This window comes from Cricetulus griseus, chromosome 4 (assembly GCF_003668045.3).
Source record: "Cricetulus griseus strain 17A/GY chromosome 4, alternate assembly CriGri-PICRH-1.0, whole genome shotgun sequence".
In the NCBI taxonomy this organism is placed as follows: Eukaryota; Metazoa; Chordata; class Mammalia; order Rodentia; family Cricetidae; genus Cricetulus; species Cricetulus griseus.
In genome coordinates this window covers 63011706-63034607 of record NC_048597.1, presented here as the reverse complement: position 1 = coordinate 63034607, position 22902 = coordinate 63011706, and the positions used below count along the sequence as shown (strand labels likewise).

The 22902-nt window shown below is 39.8% G+C and overlaps 1 protein-coding gene across 1 annotated transcript in view; it reads right to left on the bottom strand.

The window, feature by feature from the left end:
* P3h2 (prolyl 3-hydroxylase 2) overlaps nucleotides 1-22902 on the bottom strand; it is a 153367-nt gene that overhangs the window by 15088 nt on the left and 115377 nt on the right. Inside the window, exons 2-8 of the mRNA XM_027412951.2 lie at nucleotides 18873-19025; nucleotides 16898-17087; nucleotides 11826-11957; nucleotides 9119-9261; nucleotides 8748-8837; nucleotides 7139-7179; nucleotides 5501-5595 (exon numbers count right to left, since the gene is read on the bottom strand). Of these exons, the coding sequence (XP_027268752.1) occupies nucleotides 5501-5595; nucleotides 7139-7179; nucleotides 8748-8837; nucleotides 9119-9261; nucleotides 11826-11957; nucleotides 16898-17087; nucleotides 18873-19025 (844 nt within the window). The remainder of the gene's footprint in view (nucleotides 1-5500; nucleotides 5596-7138; nucleotides 7180-8747; nucleotides 8838-9118; nucleotides 9262-11825; nucleotides 11958-16897; nucleotides 17088-18872; nucleotides 19026-22902) is intronic.

Sequence of the window (22902 nt, the reverse complement as noted above, 5' to 3'; positions counted from 1 at the left end):
AGTTCTCTAGAACCTGAGTTCTGCCGTCTGAACTGGAAGTATTTCCCAGCTTTGCTGGCTAGTTTTATGCCAACTTGACATAAAGTTACAGTCATTTTGGAAAACGTGAACCTCAATTGAGAAAATGCTCCCACCAGATTGGCCTATGCGCAAACCTTAGTGCACTTTTCATGACTGATGATTGGTGTGGGACAGTCCAGCTCACTGTGGACATGCTAAAACGGGATGGTGGTCTTGGTTGCTGTAAGAGAGCAGTCAGAGTAAGCCATGGCGAGCAAGCCAGGAGGCAACACTCTTCCATGGCTTCTGATTCCATTTCTGTCCGGGTTCCTGCCCTGCTGTGGGAGGCATGGAGGTCACTGTGCTCATAAATAAGAACTGGAGGGACCTGGAAAGTTAAACACACAGGCCTGTTCCTTCAAAGCAGGCAATGAATAACCTGTCATCTGTTCAGAAGGCTGGCATCGGGCATGGTTGAAAACATGGTGACCTTTGCATTATTGTGTGGTGGGAGAAGACTACAGACCCTCCCTCAGAAGCATATCACAAGCTTTTTCCCCCTCAGTCTGTAGAAACTCTCTTTATAGTCATTGTTACATATAGTCAACCTATAGAATCCATCTTTATGGAAGGTGCTAGTTGTATTTTACAAAGCGTTTCAATGCATCACATCTGAGCTTTGTTTATCTTACTCTGTTCTTCAAGGAGATTTCTGTATACTTTATTGTGCACACGGGATTGAGTTAATTATCGCCAGAAACATTTTCACCAAATTGTGCTGTGCTTAAATATACCTAAAATAAACTACATGGGGGTCAGGCTACCAAAGTTTGAATGAGCACCTGCTCTTGGTTGTGTTGAACTGAACTGCCTTCTTGCCTCCTGTGGGCCATTATCCTACTGGCATGGTGGTCACAGAAATCCCCAAACTCTGACTGAGTCAATGCCCCATGACGGATGGTGATGTGGAACTACAAGATGAAATAATAAACCTGGTTCTCCACAAGTTGCCTTTAGCCGTGATGTTTTATCACAGCAACAGAGACCCCAAGTAAGATATCAGTCAAGCCTCCGCCTAGATGTTGGGATAAGCTTTGTGGGAGAACATGGATAAATGTCCTTATTCACATTGTCTCTGGCTTCTGAACCTCAGAAAAGATGAGATAACTAATGGCTATTGACATAAACAGATGAAACTAGGTAAAACAAAAATAGTGACTCTCTGCTTACAGGTCTTCTTCATATAGTTTTCAAGTCGTGTTTCAAACTATGTAGCCAATTAAAATTCCTGGTCAAATAGTAGTAGACTCCTTCAAACTTAGAAAACTGTATATTTACTCTAACTTAGAAATGAAAAAAAACACTCCCTTATCAAGAAAGACAAGATAACTGTAGATTCACAGAAAAAAATTTGCTAAAATAAAATTCAAATAGAAATAGAACACAGAAATTAGCAAAGTAGATTGGTTTGTAATTTATCAAGTGTTCATTATCCTCGGGTGTGAAGCAATTTACTTAATCATAATAAGATTATTCTTAAAATATGAATTTTAATGTTACTATGCTAAAACATTTAGGAAAAAAATCTCTATCACCCAAGCTCAGCATGAATGTTTGTTGCTATTATCACTACTATTGAATTAGTTTGCTGTACTAGAAAACTATATTAGATTCTGGTGTCTATATTAGCAAGCTTGCTTTAATCAAGTATACTTAAAAAGGGCTTTGATATATTAACTATACTCCAAGCCATGTGACAAGTAACATTGAAACATTCACATAAAAGAAGGGTGCTGCCTGTTCTTAAACATGTAGAATGTAGGAGACTTGGAGAATTGGTATCTCAAATACGCTTTTCATGAAATAACATAATTACTACCAATGTATAGAATTTTAAGCAGAATTTTACCACACATAAAAAGCAAACAAAAGAAAGAAAGGGGTTAAAAAAAAAGGACTTTGCCTTTGCCTTTCACAAGGATGCAACCAGTCCAAAGATGACTTACAGTAGCACACCAGACAAGGGAAAATGTGAAAATTAAAATAAAAATGTACTCCAATAGGTTGTGGTTCCTGGGGCCTGGTTTGATGGCTGCAGCCAAGTTTTAACCACTGTGGAGGGAGATTTAGTCAAACAACTTAATCCTTCTCTCATTCATAAAGTATGTGCCTGGCTCTGACTCCCTTGGTGCAACAAAACTCATCTAGGCAAGTGTGCCTTTGTGGTCTCTGCTTGAGGCTCATGGGAAGAACAATGGATTCCCATAAACATCAATCTCACTAGGCATGCAGCAGGGCACAAGCTGATAAGCCCTGACATGAGTACAACCGTTTAGGGTTTTAATAGGACATCACACTCATCATCTCCTGATGATGACTCCAAGGAACAAAGCGACTGAAGAACGATGTTTATAGTGTGCATAAGCCATCTTGAAAGCCTGTCATAAGCCATCTTGAAATCAAGCCTTAAGACTCTAGGTTCAACATTTCTGCCTCATCCCCAGTGACTCCGGAATCATTAATCAGTATGGTCTTTGGAAAACGGGGGTTAAGAGAATGGGTAAGTGACAGAGGTGTCTTCTATGAGTCATCATGGATGTTTCTTAGGTTGGGGTTACTTTGGGAGGTGGCCCCCAGTGACTGTGCTGTGTGAATATTATTAAACACTAACCCGAGGAGACTACGGACCCTTTGGAAACAATAGGAAAGGTGTCTTATGGCACTTGTCTCCTGCCTCTCCCACCATGGCATCTGCTTTCTACCAAGCCAAGGCAGTGTTCTGGGCCTGATAATTTGATAGGTTACCTCTATTCTCAATTTGGATTCTAGTCATGTATCTGAGGGTACTGCCATCGTGGCAAAAGAAGAAATGCATTTGCACTTTGTTACCAGTTCCTAGTTCAATGCGGCTAACACACTTGAAGTTTTCTGAATAACAGAAGTGTATTTTATCCCACCTGAGCATATATGCTAATGAAGTGACTTACGCATATCCCTTGGATAGATAGACTCGGGAATGGTTCTCGTCCCAGAAGGACCAATGACTACAGGACTGCAACCCTCAGCTTGGGGGATGGAGGAGGTGGAAATCAGGCTGTGTGAAGGTCTTGAACACCAGGTTTATATAAGATTGCAGTGGAGGCACTGGGGGGGGGGAGTGTGCAGAGTACAGTGTGCCCTGTGTATATTTCACCTGGTTCTTCATTTACACCCTGCATGATACCTTTCATAATAAACTGCTAAGCATGTTTCTGAGTTCTCAAAACACATCTGTCAAATTTACAAAATCCAAAGAAATCTTTTTATTAAATAATAATTATCATATATATATATATGTATATATATATATATATATATATATATGATTTCATGAGACAGGGTTTCTCTATGTAACAGCCCCAGCTGCTACCCTGGAACTCTGGAGAGCAGGCTGGCCTTGAACTCACAGAGATCAGTCCACCTCTGCCTCCCACCAGTGCTGGGATAAAAGGCGTGTGATACCATGCCCAGCTCAGACTCTGTTATCTTTAAGATAGGGCCAGTCCTGGGACTAATCATCATGGATACTTATACTTGTACTTTGTCCTCAGGGCTTACACTTTAGGCTATGTTTTAGGTACAAGTGTGTAATCAATGCAGCAGGTATAGGAGAAAACAAAATAACCAGGTTCTGAACGTGACTGTAGGGTTCAAGTGCTTGCCTGGTGTCATGTGAGACTTTAGAGAAGTGATTAAATACACTCTTGAGAAATTGCAACTGTTAAAATGAAAGCTATGTAAATTTGCTCAAAAAATTATAGATGCAAATGGCTGTTAAGAAGTACTACTAATATTGTCAACAGTACTCTTGCTAATAGTATATTATTATAACAATGCTTGACTCTATGTAAAATCTGCTTTTCACAGTACCCTGCAATTCCATTAATTCTGTTCTTAGCTAAATACAACATTCCGTTATCTATGCTTTTTTTCCAATTGTTTTACCCACAGAATGGCTCTCTGAATACCCTTATACAATCAGTCTTTAGTATCTTTATGGTTGATGCTATCAATCAGTATTAGGCTGTTTACCCAGTATGCACAAGGCTCTACATCAAACTGCTACCATATCATACATAATTAAAAAATAAAAATAAAATCTATTTCTAATCAAAGTCATGCTTCAATCTTTGTTATTCAAGTATCTTAAGTGAACTACCCTAATACCCCACATGACCTATGTTTTCTCCAAGATCCTTGGATATCCCCACTATGTAGCATTCACAAACTGACAGGACAACAGAAATAAGTCTAGTGACCTCTCTAAGCCTCAAGTATTCAGCTGAGAACAAGGAGGACCACATAGTTCATGTGTAATTCAAAAGATGGGAGGAATATTTAGAAACATTTTTGCAATGATATACATATCTGAGGCATTCTTACATTTATGTGTTGATTTCAGACAATTTCAGATTTATTCTTAATCTTAAAGAGAAAATGTTTTCCATCTCAAACTCTTTGGTGGTTTGAAAAGATATGGCCCCCAAAGATTCATATGTTTGAATAGTTGGTCCATAGGTAATGGCACTATTAGGAGGTGTAGCCTTATTGGAGGAAGTGTGGCTTTGTTGGAGGAAGTTTGCCACTAGGAGGTGGGAGTTGAGGTCTCAAAAACTCAAGCCAGTTCACTTCCTGCTGCCTTTGGATCCAGATATAGAACTCTCAGCTACTTCTCCAGCACCATGTCTGCCTCATGCTTCCCACCATTATGATAATGGACTTATTAAATGTTTTCCTTTATGAGAGTTGTCATGGTCATCGGGTCTCTCAAAAGCAATAAAATGCTAAATAAAACAGAAATAGGCATCAGGAATTGGGGTATTGCTGTGACAGGCCTGACCATGCTTTTGTTTGGAAAAATATAGACTTTGGGACTTTGAATCAGAAAAACAGTTGAATGCTTTAAATGAGGCTTAATGAGCCATCCTTGTGGGAACATGGAAGACAGTGGTGCTGAGGGTGATTTGAATGGCAGGGGCCTGGCACAAGGGGTTTTAGAGGAGAAGAAGTTAAATATACGGTCTAGAGACCATTCTTGCAATATTTTCGAAAAATCTGTCTGTGGCTAAAATGAAGAGGTGTGGATTAAATGTATTAGCAGAGGAAATGTCAAAACAGCCTAGTATTGACTTTGTCATGTGTGGATTTTAGTGTTCACTCCTATGCAGATTTATAATGAAAAGGAGCAAGCTATGCAAGGAAAAATACAAGGTGTACATTTTGAAGAGAAAAGGGGTACCAGGAGGTAGAATGGAGCTAATTCCTGTGTTCAAGGAGATAAAAAGGTTAAAGAAAATCCTGATGTTAAATAGAATCAAGGGAGTGGTGATCTCAGGGCAAGATCCCACCCAACTAAGCTTCCAACTTTCAAAAAGGAATAAAAAGAAAACTTAAAGGTTTTCTCTGCCATACCCTCTTCCTCTATCTTCATAGAAGTGAAAGCTTGCAGGTACTTACTTACCTTCTCTTAGGTCTCGACCTATCTTGGGCAGGGACTTTTTCCCCATTGACAGTCCATGAACTTCTGCTCCCTCCGTGTTCACTCCTAAAGGGACCCTGTCCATTCAAAAAAGTTGATACTAAAGTTTAACATTAAATAAAAATTTCCCAAGGCAAACAACACTGTATCTATACAAGCTTTGATCCTGAACTATATACTATTCACCTATCTTTATAAAGTGATATGCCTGTGCTTTTATATGGATCTTTCAGCTTCTGTGAGATGCTGTTTCTCTCTAAGTTTTCTTTGCAACTTCTACTAAAATTAATTGCAACTCCAGTGTCACTCCCTTCATGTCCTGAAGAAGATGAAAAAAAATGATGTATGCACCTTCATAATTCTCCATGTTATATTGTGTCTTGAACATGGACTACATCACTGAATAATGCTGGAGTGAAGATAGGCCATGCCCTAATGTAATAGTTGGTTCTTGACTCTTCTGAGGAGAAAGACACAGTGTGTGTCAAGCTTTGCAAATACACAAATAAGAGTAGATAGCCTAGCTGGGCATTGGTGGTGCATGCCTTTAATCCCAGCACACAGGAGGCAGAGGCAGGCGAATCACTGTGAGTTCGAGACCAGCCTGGTCTACAAGAGCTAGTTCCAGGACAGCCTCCAAAGCCACAGAGAAACCCTGTCTCGAAAACAAAAAAAAAAAACAAAAAAAAAAAAAAAGAGTAGATAGCCTTTTAACTGACACAAACTGGGTACAGACAAACACTCCTATATGTCCTTGATTCTCTCCCAGTCATCTTATGTTACCCAAGGGCTGAATGACGACAAGATTCTATGACATGAATCTTCCACTTTATTGTGGCAAAATTATAAGCAAATCCCTTCCATTGACATGGCCTGTCTCAATTGGAAAATAGGTCAATTGGACTATGTGATCACAAACCAGTAACTCACATGTGTGATAAGCTTGAGTTATTTAAAATCCTGTGAATTGACTACAATTATATTAAAAATGAGTTCCCTTACTTTTGATTTGTTCAATTATAACACATAGTTCACTATGACTGATCTCAATTTCAAAGGGAAATTACCATCAGAAAGCAAATTTTGAATATGTTAAAAATGCATTGTATGCAATTCTCGAAGTTTTGGGGGGCATTCAAGAAAAGGTTTCTCTGTGTAATATCCCTGGCTGTCCTGGAATTTGCTTTGTAGATCAGGCTGGCCTCAAACAGAGATCTACATGCCTCTGCCTCCCAAATGCTGGATTAAAGGCCATCCATGACCACTTGGCAAGGATAAAAAAATGCACACACACACATTTTAAAAAGAGAATTTTGTAAAATTTGTTAACAAAAATAACACCCAACTTTGAGCAATGATTAATCACAGGAAGTTAGCATTTGGAGACTTCCTGGGCTAACTCCTTCATGTAAGAAAAAGTATTCATACACAAAAATAATTACTCATATACCACACAGAACAGAGTGGGAGAGCTGGGGCCATGACCCAGTTCCTAATGTGCAGCACAAAAGTTGCAACTACAGCCCATTCTCTAATCCAGTGGAGTTAAGTTCCTTGTACCACCTCCTGCCTCTGAACACTTTCTCTCATTTTAGTTTGTTTTCCAACTGAAGGACTCACCGGTTCTCATCCTGCCGTTCTCCGTAACTGATCCAGTAATTCTGTTTTTAGTTGAGAAAAAGGTATAAATTTATTGTTAGAACACCATTTATAGGCATAAAAAATTTAAAATATTTTTTTTTGGTTTTTCAAGACAAGGTTTCTCTGTGTAGCTTTGGAGGCTGTCCTGGAACTCACTTTGTAGACCAGGCTGGCCTTGAATTCACAGAGATCCCCTGCCTCTGTTTCCCGAGTGCTGGGATTAAAGGTGTGAGCTACCACCACCCAGAACTTAATATACTCTTAATGAAATATTAAGAAGGCTTTAAATACTCAGAAACTTGCACTGTGTATTGATGAGAAGGTTGGTGCAATTTTGGCAAAGACACCATGGATAACAAATGAATAAACACTGCACGGAATCAGAGCCTTGGTTCTTTTGCACTGCATAGTGACCTGAAATCTGTTAACAGAAAGAGCTTCAGAAATCTTTCAAAACAAGGACTTTGTGTATCATCAATAAAATCTTTAAAAAGAAATCAAGCTGGACTATCTGTGCAGATCCATGAAATGAGTGCTGTTGTGGTGATTCTTGTGAAAACACAATTCTTCAACATATTAAAGCAAAACCAAATTCACTGTCAATGCTACACCAGAAATATTACCTTATAATAACTGGATTTTTAATAACAATAAGCCATAATTTAAAAAATCGAAAATATGCTGCAATTAGTGGTCTCCTCAACAGATTAACATGGGTATTACATAAAAATATTCAGTACTCAATAGATAAGTGGAAAAAATCTATACCTATGTAATTTAAAGAGGAAAAATAAATACTATGTGAAAAGGCAAAATACTATGAACAGGCATCCATCAGAGGAATAAAAGTTAGAATAGCAATGACAGGAGATGGCGCTGAATATACATGAGTAGTGCAGTTTCAAGAACTTTTTCAACCTCATACTTTTCATGCAAAGTGAGTCTACACTTGGAATGTATTCAAATGTAATAGTTCAATAGAAAATGTTCACTGTACCATTAATGTTTGAAAGAAATCAGAAATAATTCAAACATCAAAGGAGTTAATCATATATTAATTCCATGTATGTAGTGAAAACATTTTAAAGCCTTAACAAAATGAAGACCACAAGTGTCTCCTTAAATACAAACAAAAACATGCATTTATCCACAGCAGTGATGGGGTTTGTAAGGGGCACTTCTTCACAGGACAATGGGGGACAACAGGGCACAATGGAAGATGATGAGGGAAGTAGAGAAAGCACAGCATCAAGGCTGACTCGGCCCAGGCCTTCTGAAGGTGTGTTATATGGTTTAAAGAACAACACGCATTAAATTTAATTAAAAAATTTACATCTAGAGGTTAGAAAACAATACTGCAGAAAAAGAATCATGCCCAAAATATTTGCTTTTGACTTTCGACCTCAGCATCATGGGAATCTATCAAAATCTTTTAAAGTTCACCACATGAATAACTTAAAGACTTCTAATCAGTTATTACTTTAGAGAGGTTATTAGAATCTCCAACTAATGTGTCTGGGGCACTAATACTTAAATATCCACCAAGAAGGTTTTTTAATAACAATTCATTTTCCCACTTGGTTCTTACCGGTTCTGAATATAAAAATCCCAGACCCTCTGCAGCTGACTTTATCAGTTCAGATTCAAGGTTATGACGTTTGACAAATGCTGTTAAATCCTAGAGAGAAGGAGAATTTATATTTAAATAACAGCTACAGGACATGATAGATGCTGGAGTGGAACTTTTCATTATAGTGGTCAATAAGCTAACATGAAGATCAGAGCTGCAGAAGCAGTCCCCTTGGCAACAGGTATTCACAAGCTAGCCCCTATGAGAAACGTGCTTATATCATGGTTAAAATTAGAAAGTTGTCATCATTGTTGCTGCTGTCCGTCAATTGGTTTTTAATTAGTTCTCCTTGAAACACAAGGCAGTTTCTCACTGCAATCCGGTCTTACCTCTCGGGCTTCAATGGATTCTGGGTCAATGCTGTCGTCTAGCAGGCTTTCATAGTAGTCTACATTGTCCAGGACATCCTCATCATCTGGATGGAACATCAGGTAGGCTTTGGCACACTCCAAGGCTTTCACATATTCACCAACTAGAAACACAAGGCATTGCTACATTTGAGTCAGCTATAGCTTCCCAGACGACTTCAGGGGAAGACTTCTGGGGTGTCTACTGACGTTAGTCCAGATAATCATAAACAGGGGATAAACTGAGGCTGATCGGAAAGGTCAGCAGCATTTACACAGAAGAACAGACAAGATTTCAGGTACTCAGGAGGGATAACCCTTTGTTTGCTTCAGTCTGGGCACTTAGAGGAAATCCTTTAAACTCTATCTGAAAATGTTTATGTGTGATCCCTGTAATAGCAGAGCAAAACTGTATGAATTCATTGTGACTTTTTTGTACAGTTTGACCTAAGTAAATATTCTGAGCATGACCTTCTAATATGATGATATGGCATCTGTGAATAAAATATGAGTGGAGAAGTGACTCCAAAGTGTTATTTCTTATCACTGGAAAATGTGTTGTAAACTGTTGCTTCTATAGGGTAACCTTGAGAAGGTTCCCAGAGCCTCAGATGGTCTGTTCTAGCCCTTTCTCACACAACTGGGACAACCTTAACAGTATCTAGTTGTTACAGAGAGCAGTCTAGGATATTTCAAATATGATTTTTTGTTATAGAAATATTTAGCTATTGCAAAAAGAAATATTTAACTGTTAGAAACAGTATGTTGAAATGCTGTGTGACACCTTCTCAAATAGGTTATGCAATTAAATTTCTTTTAAAAAGACACTTCCTCTCTTCAAACACACAGACACATACATACACATACAAAATATACATATATATACAGACATACACACATTTTATATATATGCATATATATATGGTGCATATATTCTCAGAGATGGCTCTGAGTATAAGAGATGGTATTCAGTATCTTTTCTTGAATAAAAAAGGAAGCTACAGCTATTTCAAATTACTATATTTTGCCTAGAGGATTGTGGAATATCTAAACATTTTGTAATATATTCTGATGATGATCCCTGGAAAATACAGCCCATATGGATGAAAATTTGGTGATGTGAATCAAAACTATAAATGAATTAACTATTTGAACCTCCAGCTATTTATCCTTAGACATACGTATGTAGATGTGCATGGGCATGTCTAAAGTGTTATCCACTTGAAAATTCACTGCAGTCACAAAAGATACCAACAACACAACTGTCCCTCAGTCAGAAGACACATTAAGTAAGTCCTAATCCAATGGTACGCAGGCTTTTAAAAAAAGAGACAGAGCAGAAAGACCACTCTGCGCTCACCTATTAAAGTTGAATAATAAATTACTAGAATTTAATTTTGACCTAAAATATGATAATTTCTATGCCTAACCTACTAAAAGTCAGCTGTCATGTATTAAGCAAAAAATGATGCAGAAAATACTATAAATATATGCTGCCTTCATGTTAAAGAAGAAGGAAAATTCTGAGTGTATTTGCATATATATAAGCATTTGAAAGACATGAAAGTATACTATGGATACAGAAAGAGGAAGAGGATTTTTGAACATTGGTTCTTTCCAACATGGGGATCCAATCCTACTGAAAGTGAGTTGAAAAAAGCAGCCTAGGTTGAAAAGCAATCTTGCAAGTCTAGTGTAAGCTTTAGGATGTTATCACAGTCATTCCTGTGCTTCATCCACCACTAGTGTCCTGCCTTGCTTGCTCTGAACTGCTGCTCAATGGCAAGGAGAAGAAAGTGCACAAACCTGCAAACCTTTGGTGATGAAATGAAAGAAAGCAGGGGTCCAGATGGTGAACAGATGCCAACAGTTGTGGGGGATATCTACTTAGGCACAAAGGGCCTGGGGGACAATAGTCCCTTGCTGACCTAAAGCATACTAAACCAGCTATCTGAGCATGCAGTATGTTAACTTCCCCAAATTGAGCCAACCTAGGGTCTGCCAAGGGTGTTATTCTTTTGCTTAAATTAGAAATAAAGAAGAGGCGCAAGATGAGAATGAGACTAAGAGATATATTAACCAGTGTATTTATAAGCCCAGCGGAGTAGAGAGAGTAAGATAGAGGAGGAACAGGGTTATTGGCTGACTGCCATGGCCGGTTGTGAGAGAAAGAGGCAGAGAGGGTGTAAGGGAAGAGTCAGAGAGACAGAAGCAGAGAGAAGAGAAGAGGGGCAGAGAGCATAAATGGGCAGGGATCTGTCTTTCAAAGGGGTCCTCTACACCTGCATGCAGACTTAGTTCTCATGGAACCCTGGGCTGACCAGGGTACTGCCTAAGTGGATTCTGCCAGGTAACAGGGACAGGACAGCATAATGCCTGAACCTTTCAAAGGGAGCCTCTAACAACTGCTGCTGTGCCATGAGAATAGATACGCTGAACCATGAGAGACGCGGATGCAGTGTTGCTGTCGTCCCCACCCCCCTCCCCGGGCAGGTGGAGGTATATAAGGCTTTCCCCTTCCAAAAAAAAAAAAAAAAGACTGGGCTTGCTACATCCAACTTGTCTCCTGGAGTCTGCATCATTGACTCTGTGCCTACTGGCCCCCTCCCCCAGGCAGGATCTCAGTGGGACAAAGCTGCAGTGAGAAAGAGAAACCCCCAAAGGTCTTCATGGATGACCCATACTTTACCTCTGTAGTATGCAAACTGTAGGTAGTCGTAATGCAAGGGAAGAAAGTTCTCAATTGGTGAGAGGCGGCCTGGGCGGGTGGCAAGTTCCCTCACACACTCATGCTGACAGACCAGCACCTGCATGTAGTGATCTGGAAGGCAAGAATGAGAGGGTGTGTCCTCCGGCTGCTGAGACCACACCTTGGCCAGGGCAGCACTTTTACAGAGCATGTTTTACCACACAACACACAACACTCAGAGAGAGAGAGAGAGAGAGAGAGAGAGAGAGAGACAGAGACAGAGACAGAGAGAGAGACAGACAGAGACAGAGAGAGACAGAGAGAGACAGAGAGACAGAGTCAGAGAGACAGAGAGAACACTGTATTATCATTTCCTAGCCTGAAAACTTCAGACAGTGGTTTGTGACATCATCTTAGCCATGATCACTGGACATCACTGGGTCCCAAACCTCCGCAGCATGCCAGGCTTCCTGTGCATAAAGCCATAGAGTGTAGACACACTGAGCTTCTTTTTGGATGCTGCAGAGTATCTGAGACACCCTGGAACTGAGACAGGACAGTCACATCCTAGTGATGTTAAAGAAGTCATTTAGAAATCCGGGCGTTGGTGGCTCATGCCTTTAATCCCAGCACTCAGCAGGCAGAGGCAGGCGGATCTCTGTGAGTTCGAGGCCAGCCTGGTCTCCAGAGGGAGTGCCACAGAGAAATACTGTTTGGAAAAACAAAAACAAACAAACAAACAAACAAAAACCAGAAAAGTCATTTAGAAAGTGGAACAGCCATAGATGCAGGAAGTTCAGCAGGGGAAACAGAGGATTCAAACTCCTTTTGCCTGCCAATTTTCTTTCTAAAGGAGAAATTAAAATGAGATTTCAGAACCCTAATCCATCCAGTTGTAAACCAGACTCTCACTGGACACCCCATATTCTAATACAGGGGATACTGTTTTGACAGAGAGTGACAAAATGGCAGAAAGGATGACAGCTAAGTAATTAGAATAAACACTGTCCTTGCACCCTCTTCAGTGGTTATTGTTCTCCATTGTCTTCTTTGCATGCTATTCAGTGGTTACTGTTCTCACTTAAAACAGTTAAGAAATGGAAGTACAGGGCATTCCATGACCCTTAGCTCTACACTCTATTTTATCAAGGCATGCACTGAAGAAACACAAGCCACTAGTGTCACAAGGAAAACTCCCCTTCCTCTTTGCCTAACTTTGACTTCTATAGCAATGATGGGGCAATGTTTTCCAGGGAGGGAATGGTTCATTCATGTTTGCGTTGAGTAGGCTCTCTGGCAGCTTAGAAAACCACTTGACTTCATGGTTGCACAATTCACTTGGCCTAAACAACTTCTCTCAAGAGGGTCTCTCTCGCTCTTTTTTTTTTCCCTTTCTGGGAGCTGGGATGCTGGTTGTGGTAGTTAAGAGTCAAAGAAACTGAATGTTCTTTCCCAGAGGCAGTATCTTAACCAACACTAAATACTAACCCACAGAGGGTTAACAGGATCTAGATCATGGATATTGATAGCACAGATGCAGAGGCAAATATGGGGCTGAAGATAGGGCACATCATTCCACAAAACCACAGCATAGTAAATTATTAAATAGTTAAATATTATATATAATATATATAATACTATAAATGTTAAAGAAATGGCTCATTTTCCTCGCAAAACATTGTGTGCTGAGGAAAAATTAAGTAATTACATTGTAACAGACACACAAAATTGACTTTGAAATGAATGATATTCACAAAAATACAGGGAGGTTAAAATGGCAAATGTCCAAGGAAACAAAAGTTTTGGAAATAAATCCTCAAAATAATGCATACAAGCATATTGATTTTAGGTAACTTAAATTTACTTTGGATATTAGAGCATTTCAGAGTCTGATAATTTAATGTAGTGATTTTGAGTGTAATAGATATATTGATTCTAATTTACATTTTGCAGTTATTCTCTAATTAGCTTCTAAAAAATCCACCTTTATTTATAGCCAGCATTATCACAAAGTCCAAGACATTACTATCACATTTATCTCTGCATAGTTATTGGTGTATATATCACATCCTTTATTCTTGAATCCACCAACACATTCATTTAGACAAGATTTGTTAAGTGGTTGAGGGATCTGCCAATCCCTGAGGAATAAGGACTGAACAAGATAGGATACTGGTCACACGATACCGGAAAACATCCTGCATTTGTGAGAACAGGGAGTGGAGCAGCACATCCAAAGAATTCAAAGAACTTGAGAAGGCAGGAATGAAGAGAGGATGCAAATACGCATAGGAGAGTTCTTCAAGGTTACTGGCTTTATTCCAAGTGGAATAAAAGCCATGATGGGAGGGATTTTATGTACAGGAGCCCTGTTAGGGCAGAATTTGCACTCTGCATTATAGCTGTATCTGAACTGCCCACCAAGAACAGGAAGGAGGCCATCATGGGGGCTTGGCCAAATTGCAGTTTTGATTTAAGCAAAATCTCCCTGGCAAACAGGTTAAGTCAGTGTTAAGTGCCATATGAAAGGAGCATTGTCCAAGTTTGGTAACAAATAGGATGGACTTAAGATTTGAGAAAGATGTTAAATTGAAAAGGCACTTCCCTGGATTGACTGTATCTCCCTCAAAAGCTACTAAGTTAAGTACTTTTGAGGGAGATACAGAAAACTTAGAATTGGAAAGATAAACTGACTTCAGTGACTTCCACATCAGTTTTCCATTATGTATGTCTTGGAACATCACATATCATCAATATATATGTGACAAAGATTTGGTATTACATAAGTTATTCTTTATGTGGTTTTTTGATTATGTTGACTTTAAAAGTATGGGCTATTAAAAAAAAAAAAAAAAAAAAAAAAAAAAAAAAACCCTGGGTCTGATTCTTAGTTTGTTTCTAGCCACCTCACTCAATGGTTCTAATTAACAAATTCCTCACCTAAAGGGAGCAGAATCTCTTTAGTTTCTGCAGATTTGTGTGAGAAGTCTTCCTGAAAGGTCAACATCCTTGAGGCCCCTGTGATACCATCAAGAACAATAAAACCAGCCCCTGGCTGGGGAGGCTACAGGCCTACCCTACCACCATTGAACCTACTACAGTGTGCAAAATGCTTGCTTTGTCAAACTGCTTTTTAAATACTGCTTACAATACCCACTGGTTTGTGCTGCTCAAGGCTTCCTTCAGAGAAGCTGTTTACTACTTAACCACTGGGGTGGTGGTTAATGAAGGACCCACGGGTGGCTAAAATGCAGATAATACATGATGATGGAGTGCTCATCTGGACATGACAGAGTTATAACACCCCTCCAAAGCTCAGGAAACATCCTGGAGGGCATGGGGGATGTCAGAAAGAATGTAAGAGGATGGGAAGATGTGGAATTAAAAGATGTTTTCTGGACATGACATAGCCTGTGTATATATGAACTCACTGTAGCTGTGTTTACTTGCACAAGACATGTCCAATACTGGGCTCATAAAAATTTCATCAAGGTGGGAGGAAAGACCTATTAGGGTACTGGTGGTTAGTGGTTGTTGGTGGACAGGTGTCATCTTAATGTAGCCACTAGAAAGCCTTCCTTCTCAAACAAGTAATATCCCTGCCCATGTTCTAGTAAACTCACTGCACCACACACACATGGACAGAGAGAGAGAGAGAGAGAGAGAGAGAGAGAGAGAGAGAGAGAGAGAGAGAGAGAGAGAATTAGGGGGGATCTTTTCAGAAGAAGGGCTTCAGTTGGAAAAGGAAGTAGGATCCTGCAGTGGAGGGGGTGGAAGTTGAAGGGGAATGGTGGCTCCTCTGTAATCCCCATGGTCCTGGGGCCTCCAACTTTCCATTTCACTGACTAGAGATGTAAGCAAAAAAAAGAGCTATGGTCTTGTGGTCTGGTGCTACAAGTGTTTAAGCTCAGCTACTTGGGTGTCTGAGGCAGGGGATTACAGAATCAATGCCTGCTGGAGACAGAGTGAGTTCAAGGCCAGTCTGGGCAATGTAGAGAGACTAGAATCCCACTATAAAAAATAAAAGGAGGGATAGTGTTACAACACAGGAAGACGGTGCTTGCCTAGCATGCATGATACCATCGGTTTGATCCTCAGTATTACACAAAAAAAAAAGCAAAAATAAGAGAATGGGTGTATTTTTGTTACAATCATTATATACACATTGGTAATTACTACTACTACTAATTGACAGACTAATTACTACTAATAATTTATAATTTCCCTTTACTATGAAAGGTATTACATTTTGTCTGTAAGTTGAGATATTATTCACTTGCTTTTGTAATCAATTTAATTCTATAGGTGTTTTATGTAGAATATGGTTTCCACTTTCTCTTGCCTTTTGCTCCATATGAGATCACTTCACCTATATAAACACACTCTTAAAGGTTCTCCTGACAGTAGTAATTTTACACTTATATTGTTAGTACAAATTGTTTATTTTCAAATATGGTATATACAGATAACTCACTTCTTCCAATAAAAGGTTAATTACCCAGTATCAGCAACTCTTGAATATCACACATTGCCTACTATTTTAAACAACTTTTTCAAGCATAGTCTTCCAATTAAATGCACAAGACTGTATCAAAAGACTCATTGCTATATTACTTACAATACTGAAAAATTTCAGCCATTTCAGTATTCAATAGTAAAGAGTAATATTTAAAATGATGATGGACCCATATTATGGGTGTTATCTAGCCACTACATACAACAAAGTGAATCCACATGTACTTACATGAGAAGTCCACATTTTGTTGCTAGGCATAAAATAAAATAAAAAAAATATTGAATGTTGAGAAGAAATACTCATAGTACTTTCCTATTTTTATATTGATGAAATAAATAAATACACAATTATTTACAAATACACCAGAAGTAGTTGGAAAGAAAAATCTCAAAATTTTAACTATAAAAATTAGCAGCCGAGGACAGGGTGGAATAGACACATGAGAATCTTTCACTTTTTACACTGTTTACTAAGAGGCACTGTATTATCAGAATATTTTTACACAATTTCCATAGCATTTTAGAGTAAGCAAACAATGAACAAAGCCAAACTTTACCTGCGATTGCCTCATAAAGACCGCCTTTATACCCTAAGTACTCATATTCCTCAAATCTCTGTGGCCCTTCACATAGAGCTCGGCATGCCACATCTTCATTGTAGTATTCTCTTAAAGCTTGCTCAAAGTACTTGATTGCAGCTTCAAAGTCATCAGCCTCATAGTGTTTAACTCCGGCATTATAGCTCTCCTGCAAGGACACAGCAATGATATTGTTTGTCAAGAGTGGGATGTACACAGACCCAGGATCATTTAGGCAAGAGCAGAACTTTGTGCTGCAGAAGGTAATGACAGGTTTCACTGGTCTGTCCATTGTGACTTCCAATGTGCTGAGGCAGGGGGATTACTTGAGCCAGCCACAGCAATATAGCAAGACCTGGTATCAACTAACAGATATCTACAGACCATTCCACCCAAGCACTAAAGAATACACATTCTTCTCAGAAACTCACAGATGTTTTTCCAAAATGGGACTTGTCTTAGGATACAAAGAAATGCCCCAACAAATATAGGAAAATTGAAATAACGTCCAGAATTCTATCTGACCACATGGAATAATGTTAGCTATCAACAGCAGAAAAACTAGCCAAGGGACAGAAACTCACTGAGACTAAACAGCCACACCATTTAATGACCTGTAGCTCATTCCTATTATACCTCCTTCTTGCCAGGCTCAAGGAACTTCAAAGAATGGGGGTGGGAAGAATGAATTCAAGACATAGAAATCGTGAAGGACTGGGGTGAAGCAGTGTCTTGTGGACATGATAGACCGGCTGCACTCATGAAATAACAGCATCAGCAACTGATTACACAACACCGGCAGAAGACCAAGTCATTGAATATTCTACCATAAAGTGGGAAGAGTCACTTCTGCCCCCACCTCTAGCTGAGGAGTCGCTGAGATGTGATAGCTGCTTTCGGGGGAAGAGTATGTTTTCTTTAGCGGTTTAGTCACTTGTCGGGAGGTGCTCTAGTGCATACCCCATACCCGAGCGTATATGGGTTTCACTCACTGGTCTGAATGGTTTATTTTAGAAGAAATAAAAAGATGACATGAAGGTGGGAAGAAGGAGGTGGGGGAGGGTGATCAGGAATCCAAGTAGAGTTGGAAAGGAGGAGTAGGGTTGAGTGTGATTCAAAATCATTGTATACACTTAGGGCATTTTCAAAGAAGTCATAAAAATATTGCATTAAAAATAAACTACAGTGCTAAACAGAATAGGAAATGTCTAGGGAACATTGTAAAACCATGTTCAATGTCTTTGGCAATCAAGGAAATTCATGATAAAACTACTTTAAGGCTCCATCTTACCCCATTCAGTATGGCTATCATTAAGAATAGCAACAACAAAGGCTGGAGTGGATGTGAGTGTGTGTGTTGGGGGGGGGACCCATTTACACTGTGGGTGGGAGCGTGAGCTATTGTAGCCACTCTGGAAATTGGTCTGGAGGTTTTTTTTTTACAAACTAGAAATAAAACTATCATATGAGCCAGGCATGAACTCCTGACTACTGACATAATCTGGGATGAGGGAGCCATTACCTTCAGTCATGTACCCACCGCTGGGCCAATCAGTAAAAGTCTGGGCCAAAAGTGGTCACTATGCACTTTTTACATTGGGTGAAACTATCAAATAATAAATTATTAATTAAAAGATATGGTGTGAAAAACTGCTGAGTAAAAGCCAAAGCTTCATGGAGGAGACAGACAACTTCATGGAGTTTTAGGTTCCTCCATAACCTGACTTTTCATTTCTCTCAACTTCAATTTTTAATTAATGAAATTTTAATATAGAATATCAAATATAGTTTCACCCGTGCTTACAAAATTTCATCTCAGAGTTCTAAACATAGGAAAGGTAGTAAACACTAAGACTCAACTTGATACATGAATCTATTATATGATGCAGCCTGGAGCCCATTGAACAGGTATAGTTTGGCTTCCCATGGCAGGGACAGGGGTCGCAGAACTCACCATATGTGGCCTGGCTTCTCTGTCTACCAGCTGGATGGCTTCCACCCCTGCTGTCTCTCTATAGTCCTCTATGTTCTGCTGCATTTCCATGTGCTCTGGGTTGGCCATGAAGAACGTGTGGGCTGCTTCCATCGCCTTTTCCAGCTGGTTAAGCTATAGAAGAAGAGGACAAAATCAAGGAAATGTTTTGTAGACTTGGCTTGGAGAACTAATGAGATCACTCCAAGGTCTCAAAGTAGAGAAGTAGTAGGAACAGGATTCCAGGTAAAATACACACACACACACACACACACACACACACACACACACACACATGCATGCATGCACGCACGCACACACCCCCACACACCCCATACATGTACACATACAGAGACACCTACACAGACACATGAACATGCATACTATATTCTCTACTATATTGTATTCTTTCATGCTGTTAATAAACCGTTTATGAGATTATATGGGGCTATTTTGGTCCTGGTGAGAGAATAGATGGGGTTTACTACCAGTTTATTCTCTTCCCTTGTTTTACATATCTGTGTTTTAAAGAAAGTGATCTATACCCTCATATTATTGTTGCCCTTTAGTTTATATTTCAACAGTGGAACTTATAACTTCATGTGAGAGTGGAAATACCTCTGTGATTTTCTAAATGATGGAACTGGGTAAACTCTCCCTGCACCATATTAGTTCTTTAGCTTTAGAGAGTAAAGAATAGGAAGTTGAAAGAAGTAAATTAGTACAGGGCAGGAAAGAGGCTAACTTTGTAGCTTGGATATTCATTAATGCAAAGGGGTGGATTATTTTTAATTGTGTGCATAAGTGCCGGTGTCAATGGATGCCAAGGGAGGGTGATAGATTCCTAGAGCTGGGATTATAGGCAGTAGTGAGCAGCCTGGCCTAGGTTCTGGAAACCGAGCTCTGCAAAGTCTACACATGTTCTTAATGATGGAGTCATCTGTCCAGCACCAAAACCAACAGATTTTGAATAACCACCATGTCAACATTCGAAGCCGCTTTGTGTTAGTCTTCATGGTGAAATACGGAGATATTTTTTACCTAAGAGGAATTAAATTCATTCAATGTAAAAACATTTTGTTTCTGCTCAGGTCATGGAGGACCCCCTACATAAAGCTTCACTGTCTTCATACCATAGATGTAAACATTTATATTGGTTATCTTTTTATAGTAAAAACAAAAGAATGTCTGATCTGAAGAAATGAAATCACTGTTATTGAATACATAAATATGAAGTCATCCAATATCATAAAACTATTCAACTGTGCTCTTCTCTAACAAAGTAGCTATTCAGTAATTAAGAAATACAGAGACCCTTTGCTTATCACTCCTCCCTCTCCACAACTGGATTCCAGGAGTTTGGCCCAGTGCTTAGCTGTGAATCTCTGCTTCTGCTTCCATCGGCTACTGGATAAAGACTCCATGACAGCATTTAAGGTAGTCATCAATCTCATTATAGGGGAAGTGAATTTAAGATAGCCTCTCCACTATTGCTTAGATTCTTAGTTGGGGGCATCTGTGTGGATCCCTGGGAATTTCCCTAGTGCCAGGTTTCTTGTTAAGCCCATAACAGCTCCTTCTATCAAGGTAACTCTTTCCTTGCTCTCCTTCTATGTCCTTCAACCAGCTTGTGCTTTAGTCACATAGTGAACACAGACTCTGCTCATTAAAAACTGTATACCTGTGCAATTCAGATGGATTAACTGCCTTTTGTGTGAGTGTTTCAGAAACAATAGCACATAATTTATAAATGATCTATCAATTCAATAATTGGGTTTGCCCCCATTACCAAAGTGTAGAATGTATGCTGCCCATGAATATAGCATTTATATGGATACAGTATGTACTTGGGCTCCATAGAAACATACTCTGGGTAACAGCCAAGCTATCAGTAATGAGTAAAACAGGTTAGTGAGGACACAATGGCTGTGTAGCTTGAGACATGGACATTGACGGGACAGTTTGATATTTGTGAGCCTTACTTTCTCACATTTGCTGTGGAATAATTCTTCTGTACACTATGAAGACATGCTGCCCTCATTGTTAATAACAAACTGATTGGCTGATGGCTAGGCAGGTTTTCAGGGCATAGAGAATGCTGGGAAGAAGGAGGGCGGGGTCTGAGGAGTCCTGAGCCAGATGCAGAAGAAGTGACATGGGAAGTTCATAGATGAGGTAAAGGACCCTCAGGGCATCAATACATTAATAGAAATGGGTTAATTTAAGTTATAAGGGCCGGATGGAGACAAGCTTAAGCTATGGACAGAGAATTTATAATTAATATTAAGTCTCTGAATGGTAATTTGGGAGCGGCTTTGGAGATATAGGGAAACTCCGTCAACGCACCCTCCTGTCTTGGCTCAGGCTGGTCCACTGAAAAAGAGAGTGTTAGACCCCCCAGAAAGCTCAGGCCTCCAGGGTCTCAGCCCACGACCGCAGTCACCCCAATCACCAGGCAGATTCGAGAGCTTGATGCAAACTGCATGAGGCTTTATTGTTTTTTTTTTTAACGAGCTAACCCCATGTTAGCTCTGGTCTTTCACCCATCCGCCATGACGGATGGCTAGCAAAGACACTGCAAAGCGTCTACATAGAGATCTTACAGGGCAGCGTAAGGGGAGTGTCTAGGGGTACGCACAGGCTCAGGATTGGTGTGCCTCCAGGCTTGGAGGGCTTGCCCTGTGTTGATTGGCCAACTGGTTGTTATGGCCCATAGGCCCTCCCAGGGTGGTTGCTATGCTCTGCATCATTGCTGTTCGATTGTCCGTAAAGTACACCCAGAGTCATAAAGCATAGCACCACAAGCTAACTTCTGATTGGTTCCTTGTCACAAGGCAGGCACCTAACCTCTAGTGGCCAAGGCAAGGTCAGAAAAGCACATGTCCGGCTGTCATGGCTGCCGAAATGGGGAGCTGGTCCCTTCAGAGAGTATTTGTCCAAGTGTTTTGTTCTTTTCTTTCTTTTTGAAATCTAACTTGTCTCATAAGGCCAAGTTTGAATACTGTCTGAAGAAATGAAAGAAGCTAAATTTATACAATGGAAAAAAGAAAGCATCTTCAACAAATGGTGCTGTCATAACTGGATTCGGACATGTAGAAGATTGCAGATAGATCCATATCTATCACCATGCACAAAATGTAAGTCCAAATGGATCAAAGACTTCAACATAAATCCATCCACACTGAAGCTCTTAGAAAAGAAAGTGGGAAGTAGCCTTGAACAAATTGGTACAGGAGACTGCTTCCTGAACATAACACCAGTAATGCAGACATTGAGATCTACAATTAATAAACGGGACCTCCTGAAACTGAGAAGCTTCTCTAAGGCAAAGAACACAGTCAGCAAGATAAAACGTCAGCCCACAGAATAGGAAAAGATATTCACCAAGCCCACATCTGACAGAGGGCTGATTTCCAAAATATACAATGAACTCAAGAAGCTAGCCACCAAAACACCAAACGATGAAATTAAAAAGTGGGGTGCAGAACTAAATAGAGAATTCTCAACAGAAAATCTAAAATGGCTGAAAGGCACTTAAGAAATTGCTCAACATCCTTGGCCATCAGGGAAATGCAACTCAAGTCAGCTCTGAGATACCACTTCACACCTGTCAGAATGGCTAAAATCAAAAATACCAATGACAATCTATGCTGGAGAGGATGTGGAGAAAAAGGAACACTCCTCCATTGCTGGTGGAAGAGCAAACTTGTGAGACCACTCTGGAAATCAGTATGGAGGTTGCTCAGAAAAATGGGAATCAGTCTACCTCAAGATCCAGCCATTCCTCTCTTGGGTATATACCCAAATAGTGCATGTTCATACAACAAGGACATATGTTCAACCATGTTCATAGCAGCATTGTTTGTAATAGTCAGAACCTGGAAGCAACCTAGATGCCCCTCAACTGAAGAATGGATAGAGAAAATGTGGTATATTTACACAATGGAGTACTACTCAGTGGGAAAAAGCAATGGGATCTTGAAATTCGCAGGCAAATGGATGGAACTAGAAG